The sequence below is a fragment of the Chinchilla lanigera genome, unplaced genomic scaffold, assembly GCF_000276665.1.
Source record: "Chinchilla lanigera isolate Chin_1 unplaced genomic scaffold, ChiLan1.0 scaffold00024, whole genome shotgun sequence".
NCBI classification, from domain to species: Eukaryota; Metazoa; Chordata; class Mammalia; order Rodentia; family Chinchillidae; genus Chinchilla; species Chinchilla lanigera.
The window spans coordinates 27,098,916-27,106,401 of record NW_004955425.1 but is presented as its reverse complement, the minus strand read 5'-3'; the positions used below and the strand labels follow the sequence as shown (position 1 = coordinate 27,106,401).

The 7,486-nt window shown below is 40.4% G+C and overlaps 1 protein-coding gene across 2 annotated transcripts; it reads left to right on the top strand.

The window, feature by feature from the left end:
- The first annotated feature begins 757 nt into the window (after positions 1-757).
- Positions 758-7,195, top strand: Btf3 (basic transcription factor 3). 2 transcript variants are annotated; one of them, XM_005386073.2, is made up of 6 exons: positions 758-874; positions 1,435-1,503; positions 4,240-4,353; positions 4,677-4,878; positions 6,080-6,136; positions 6,885-7,195. In XM_005386073.2, the coding sequence occupies exons 2-6, from the start codon at positions 1,435-1,437 to the stop codon at positions 6,929-6,931; spliced, it is 489 nt and encodes a 162-aa protein (XP_005386130.1). In that variant the 5' UTR covers positions 758-874; the 3' UTR covers positions 6,932-7,195. The 2 variants fall into 2 exon arrangements, with proteins under 2 accessions (XP_005386130.1, XP_005386129.1); XM_005386072.2 differs by lacking the exon at positions 758-874 and adding an exon at positions 914-1,111.
- Positions 7,196-7,486: the final 291 nt, after the last annotated feature.

Below are 7,486 nucleotides of genomic sequence, written 5' to 3'. Positions count from 1 at the left end.
CATCTTTAACTTATACTGCCATTTTAAATGTCAGTGGTTTTACAACTCCCTTAAAGGTTGTCCTGGCCTTTCCCAAATTTAACTCAAGCCTTTGGTCTCTACACACACACACACACACACACACACACACACCCCACATACATTCGTCTCTGATTAAATTACTAGTTAAAGGTAAAGTTTGTTCCTCTGTGAATGGCTCATTGTCAAATCCACACCAGTTCGATATCAAGGGGTCAGTACTGCTTTATGACAAGGTAATGGTGTCTCGGGATCTAAGGTGGTTAACTATCTGCTGAACTGGCTAAAATGCAGGCCTGGTCCTACAGAATTCTGAGACTGCTCCAGAAATTCTGAACTGCAGGCTCGAAATCTATCAAACCGTTCGGCCTTGGAAAACAAAAGTAGCTTAGTCTTTTTTTTTTTTTTATAGTTCTCCAATCCACACCATCCAATGAGCAGACACCTGAAGCCGTGGGCACTCGTAGGAGCCCTGGCTCCTTTGGAAGGTAAAAATTGTACGATCAGGGCACGATGGTCACAGGTAGACTTACTCAACCCTAACTATGCAAAGAATCAAGCTCTCAGACCCTTCTGTGGCCTTTCCAGGACGAACGACGGTGCACTCGGGCCGCAGCCAGCAGGCGTCCACAGCACGCAGGGCTTCTCCAAACGCAGCGACACAAAGCTGCGCGTGCGCAGTCACGCAAAGTCCGTTTCCTGAATTTTGGAGGAAGTGGCGTTGCGTCATTTCCGGCCTCCCTCTAGCTGCCATCTTGCGTCCCCGCGTGTGTGCGCCTAATCTCAGCTGGTCTGCCCGAGACCTTCTGAGCTCCAGCCCTAGTCCCCCGCGCTGCCCCATATCCGCTCCGACAAGGTACAAAAAGGCTTTGGACGCCGGCGTGGGAGGAGGACGGGAGCGGGGGCGGGAAGTTCCCGGAAGGAGCGAGACAGGGAGGGACAGGGCGAGGAGAGGAAGGCGATGCGACGGACAGGCGCACCCGCTCAGGTTGACTTTCGGGGGCGAGGTCGAGCCAGGGGCGGCTGCCCTGGGGGCGAGGCGACGCCGTCTCTTCCTGCACCTCTCGGCGGAACCCGAGGAGAGGAGCCTCAGGTACCGCGAGGCTTGCGGAGAGTGACTGGGCCGGGCAGGCCCCGGCTAGGCCGAGGCCGGGCCGGGGCCGGGGCGGGGGGTGCTGCCCTTGGCGTGGGGCAGAGCCTTGCGCTGGGCTTGTGAAGGCGAGGAGCCGCGGGGCGGGGAGGGGAGTGCGTGCTCTTGGGGCTCCCTAGGAGCCGAAATTTAGAGCCTTGCGGGGTGGATTTGGGGTCCAGGCCTCGGCCTTCGTAAGGCGTTTAATTTGTTCATGCCGTGGGAAATAACAGGCGTGTAGGGCTGGAGTGGTCTAGTCCCTTGTTGAGGATTTCCTCTTTCTCTAGATGAAAGAAACTATCATGAACCAGGAAAAACTGGCCAAACTGCAGGCACAAGTGCGCATTGGTGGGAAAGTAAGTTTTAATTGTTACTCTTTTTAAAGTTCTTCTTGTATTTCTAACTAATTGGCTTGTCACTTTGCCTATTGGCAGAAATTCACAGAGGCGGCACATCCAGGAAGAAGGAGAAGCAGAGATTAGACAGATAAATGAGTGAGAACTAGTAGTTGTATATTCAAAGGAGAAGAGCAAGTACCTGTAAATCAAGAAAAGAACACTTAAAACATTGGTTCTGTGTAGATGTGTAAACCCGTTTTTAGTGTTACATTGTATAAGTCTACCAAAATGTTGCTTAGTTTTACTATTAGAAAAAAAATGTGTCTTTTAAGTTAGATCAGGTCCTTGTACACCGCAGCCTGGAGTTGTTTTGGCTTAAACTGTAGGAAGTTGGTGGTCTTTTTTTTTTTTTCCCATGCTGGGTTTTGAACCCAAGTCCTAACACGTGTTAGGTAAGCACTCAACTGCTGAACCACTTCTTAAGCCTTTTTCTTTTTCTTTGTGTGGTGGTGGGAATTAAACCTAGAGCTTTGGGCACTGGAACTACATCCCCAGCCAGCCCCCACCCTGACCCTTTCTTAAATTTATTTTGTGGCAGGGTCTCCCAGAATTGCCCCCACTGGGCTTAACATTACAATCCTCTGTGGCTTCAGCCCCCTGCAGTGCTGGGATTACAGGTGTGTACTCCCATGCCTGGCTATAGTGTATGTTTTCAAGGATATTTGAAGATAGATTCTTTATAGTTTAATTTTGGAGTTAAAGCACAGTGATGTTAGATTTGAATACACTAAAGCAGATGCTTTTCTGTTCTTTTTAATTATGCTAGAACTGAGGAAGTTAAGGTAACGGCATTTTAAATGACCTGTTTTGGTTACTTGGTTTTTTCAGGTGGGTATTCTTCCAGTGTATACCTTCTTTGAGGATGTGCTTTTTTGAACTTAGTTTGTAGATTGTTCTCTAAAAGCAATTTACTTGTGTTTTGTATTGTTAGCACATTCCCACTGTTTAACAAGGTGTGGCAGGCAGCTTGTTGAAACAGAGCATGTTCTTACTTGGTAGAACTTGTAAAGAAGCTGCCATAATACAAATTTATTACCTGTTAAAACTTTCCAGCTTTAGGCATTCAAGTAGAGTCTCCTGTGAGGTATTCAGAAGTTTAACATAGATTAAATAGTAAGCTGCAGCTTTGTTAAATTACTGGGCTTGCCAGAGTGAATATCCTGATTTTTCCTTTTGCTGACACCGGTAGTCTTCAAGATCCACACCTACATGTTAACCACAGTAGGTATTTGACCTTTTTAACAATTACAGGCTGTAGCCATTGAGTGCGGAAAAACTCAGTTGTATTCTTGGTGAGCCAGTGCTTGGATTCTCTATATTGGTCTTTTTAACCATCCATCCAGTGTAGTTTCAGTGCACATTCTGTGCTTCTGTGCATGTTACTAACCTGATTAGCTTCATTAAGTAAGTCGAACTCTCCATTTGTGAAATGTGTGGAACCTGCAGGAGGTTTTAGACTCTTACAAGTCTTTGGAAGCCAGGTGTCTACATGACCACTTCAGAGTGATAATTCAAACTTTAGGGAGATTTGTGTGTGTATATGTGTGTTAATCTCCTGATCATTTCTTCAGTTAAAGTATGGTTTACTTAAGCTCTTACTATGTTTAATCATGATAATACACAGTTTAAATGTAAAGTTCAGCCAGGTGTGGTGGGGCAGGCCTGTAATCCCAGGCCTCTGAAAAGCTGAGGCAGGAGGACCAGGACTGGGCAACAAATTTTATTTTCACAGTGTAATAGGCCTAATATAGTAGAAGCACTCTCAAAGTAGAGATCCAAGTGATTTGGCATGAGTGGAGTGTGGTGGCACACGCCTGTAATCCAGCATTTGGGAGGCTGAGGCAGTAGAATTCATGTGACTTTGAAGCAAGCTTGCATTACAAAGTGAGACCTCCTCTCAAAAAAAAGAAAAGAAAAAGTGAGTACGAATTGGGATAGCAGTTGGGACAGTGAGGTGGTTGGGTTGTAGCTTTTCCTTTGAGTGCTTTCAAGCTGGATACTGTTTCTATAGCAGTAAACAAAAACAGAAGTCTTCAGAGAGTTTTCACTGTAGTGAGAGGAGACAGATAATAAAATGTATTTGTCTTGTGGTAATAAGTTTTGTGAAAGTAAACCAGGATAGACAATGATGAGGGGGTTGCTATTTTACATTGGTGGTTATAGTCTGGTTGCCTGTTTAAGGGATAGTACAGAGGTTTCTTGGGTTGAGGAGATATGGTCAAGAGCAGCATGTTAGGGGTGGAAAGACCATGTTAGCTGCCTTGTAGGTTAAGATAAGAAATGCAGGTTTTTACTCTCAGTGGTTTGCAAGTCTATGCATAAGTTCATTGGATTGTTTCACATTGTTTTGCTTGTAAATACTATTTTGGATGTTGACTTTTCTTTAACAGAAAACAAAAGGTTAATTCTAGCTGTGGAACTTAATGAAGCTTAAATTAGGCTGATACATGCCACCTCTTTGATTACTTTTTAAAATATCTGACAAAACTAGAAGTTAAGGATTTTTATATAATCCTTCCTGTTCTAAGGTCCATCTTTACCTTAGTCTGCCTACTTAACTATGTAGTTTGTGGTTGTGGTAATTTTTTTCTTACACAGAACCAAAGATCAGAAAAAATTAGAAACAGTTCTCGTTTTGAAAGTATTTGCTATGGCTGAAGTGTGGTGCTCTTTGCCCTTTTCTTCTCACATTAGGGAACTGCTCGCAGAAAGAAGAAGGTGGTTCATAGAACAGCTACAGCAGATGATAAAAAACTTCAGTTCTCATTAAAGAAGTTAGGGGTAAACAATATCTCTGGTATTGAAGAGGTAAGTGTCAACTTTTGTTTTTTTAGTAAGATTTGGTTAGAAAAATTTGAAATTTTAGCTTTTTTTTTTTTTTTAAAGCTCTCAGTTATCACACTGCAGTTTGAAAGTTCTTAAGTTGTGTTTCTACCCTGTTAGCGAGTATCCAAGAGATTGCTAGTGTGCAAACTATTTGATTGCACATTCAGTTCCAGGCAGAATTTTACCTGTACTTCAAAGCAAAATACTAGATTAACTATGTGGATGTCAATGTTTATTTAATGAAACATACTCAGTTTTAAAGGAAACTTTGATGGGCAGTGCTAATTTAATTTTTTTCTTCATAGGTGAATATGTTTACAAACCAAGGAACAGTTATCCACTTCAACAACCCAAAAGTTCAGGCATCTCTGGCAGCAAACACTTTCACCATTACAGGCCATGCTGAGACAAAACAACTGACAGAAATGCTACCCAGCATCTTGAACCAGCTTGGTGCAGACAGTCTGACTAGTTTAAGGAGACTGGCTGAAGCTCTGCCCAAACAATGTGAGTTTCCTATTGGTTTTAATGGGATTTACTCATTTAGCAGCAGTTTTGTGATGTACGGCTCTAAGTTGATGTGACTTTTTAGGTTTGGAAAGCAAACTGAAACCCAGTTATTTTAAGCTAGTATTCTTGATGTTTACAGTAATCTGTCTCGCTTGCTTTGGGTCAGAGATTAAGATTTTTTTTAGCTTTATTAGCTGGAAATGATGAAAATGTTAATTTTGGACTTTTGGTAACTACAGATTAGAAGTGATTTTAAAAATAAACTATTATACTTAGAATTTCCCACATTTATCATTTCTGTGTAGGTTAAACTTTGGGATCTGTATTTTGAAATACAACAAATTGTCATTGACTAGTTATGGTTTTTTTTTAGTTGTATCATCACAGTTAGTATTGCCAGTAAGCTTTTGACGTTTTTAATTACAGTTTGATAGGAATTTTGTTCAGAGTTGAAGGTAGTGTATCAGGGGATGTAACAATTTTATGCTGAGGTTTTTTGTTTAAAATTTTGAAGAACAGGAAGCGACTCAGTTATAGTATATATAGCTTCCTGTTTAGTTTCCCATGTTTTGCTAGATGTGGACTCACTCTACCTCAGTTTGTATTGCTACACGGAGAGGTATTAAAAGATTTTAGGCCATCTTACCTTTCAAAAAGAAAATAGTCTCTTGAAATATTCCGCCTGTACCCACAAGAGGCTGGTACTGCAAGATCTCATAACTATGTGTAGTTTACATTTTTGTGTGATAAAGTAATTGCTTACCATTCAAAAACACTTCTAGTTTTTTGATTACTTTATTTCATTTCAGTAAATGTTTTTTGAGGCTTTTACTGTGTACAAACAAGAGTATTTAAGAAAATACTCTTGTTTGCTTACCAAAATAAGTCTTACCAGAATTTGGTGTGTGGGTTTTATCCCTGATGGCTCCATACTGATCTCACCCTGCATCCAGGTCTGTGGTGCACCAGAGGGATTGAAAGGGTGGTCGTGGAATTTAATTTGTTAGCTATTTCTACTGTTCTAGTATTCGTACACATCAGAGTATCATATTAATGGTACTATAGGTCAAATCTCAACTGTTACTTGTCATCATGAACATAAATTGTAGTAACACTTGACATTTCGTCTATTGTTCTTTTAATGTTTATTGAAAGCCTAGATAAATGGGGAATTTACATTTCTATTTCCTTCTCACAGCTGTGGATGGAAAAGCCCCACTTGCTACTGGAGAGGATGATGATGATGAAGTTCCAGGTAGGCACCTTTACTGGTGGTTAATCTAGAGACTCTTAGCAAGAGAGAACAACAAATGTTAACAGAAAAAACTGCTAGGGTGGGGGTAGTAGATTAACAGGGGCTAAGGCTGGAGGAAGGGGAACTTGGAATGAGAAAAATAAGTGTTAACTAGGAGTTATATTTATAGACTTGGCTTGTGTTTGAGATCCCAAGGAGATGTAGGTATCTAACCTTAAGTATTGAATATTGTTTACTTGTGACCTAAATAAAACTATCTGGTGATCACACATGACCTTTGTTTCCTACTTAAAATCTTTGAACCTATAAAATCTCATGGAGAAGTTTCTTAAATCTGTTACTACATCACTTTGTGGTAAAACATGTTTTCGGCAAAAGAATCGCTAGATTCGTATACATTGCCACTTTGCATGGATGAGTGAGTGTTCATAGAAACCTGAGAACACTTCACAGTTGTATCACAGTGTTTAGTTCTGTCCCATATTAACCAGTGTTTTGCATTTTTAAATTTTAAGGGAATGGAAAGCTTGTATATAAATGTGTTCTTTGAGCGTGGTGCATATATCATTGTCAGAATAACTATTTTGTATTATATGCTCAAAACTGCACTTCTCAATGTACCAAATGGATAGTGATCTCATTGAAATAATAGGTGTGCAAGTTGGAGAGCATTTCCTTATGTGTTAACATCTGATAATTTATGGATTTGACTTTTTTCAGACTTTCTACCCCTTTTATTTCCCCTTAGATCTTGTGGAGAATTTTGATGAGGCTTCTAAGAATGAGGCAAACTGAACGAAGTCAGCTTCTGAAAAAGATAAGACTTGGAAGAAGTTACTGGGAGCTGCTATTTTATATTATGACTGCTTTTTAAAATTGTTTTTGTTTATGGATCTGATAAAATCTAGATCTCTTAATATTTTTTAAGCCCAAGCCCCTTGGACACTGCAGCTCTTTTCAGTTTTTGCTTACATACAATTCATTCTTTGCAGCCAATTAAGCTGGAGAAGCCTGGGAATAAAGTTTGAAACAAAGATTAATAAAATTCTTTGCCTAGTATGTTTTTGTTTTTTTATTTCCTTTACGCTCATCTGTACACAGTAGGCAAACTTACTTACTGAAGACTAACCATGGTAGGTAATGTGGCTGATAAACCCTTTGACTGAATTTATTAAATTAAAGATTTAAAAACAGTATAGTATACCAAAGGTGGTGTGAAGTTCTCATGTTTGAAAACTTTTCCCCAGCGCTTAGTACTTGGATGCTTTATGTGGTACCAATATACTTTAAGAATATAGTGTGTTTCTGTGGGTAAGCAAGCAACTTTTTCTCTTGATGTTACTTCCTATA

Bases quoted from the DNA above. Each gene is read 5' to 3' on its own strand.
- Btf3 (XM_005386072.2), top strand. From the start codon at position 980: ATGCGACGGACAGGCGCACCCGCTCAGGTTGACTTTCGGGGGCGAGGT. The intron at 1,504-4,239 runs GTAAGTTTTAAT...TTCTCACATTAG, and splicing joins AAGTGCGCATTGGTGGGAAA to GGAACTGCTCGCAGAAAGAA. The intron at 4,354-4,676 runs GTAAGTGTCAAC...TTTTCTTCATAG, and splicing joins ATATCTCTGGTATTGAAGAG to GTGAATATGTTTACAAACCA.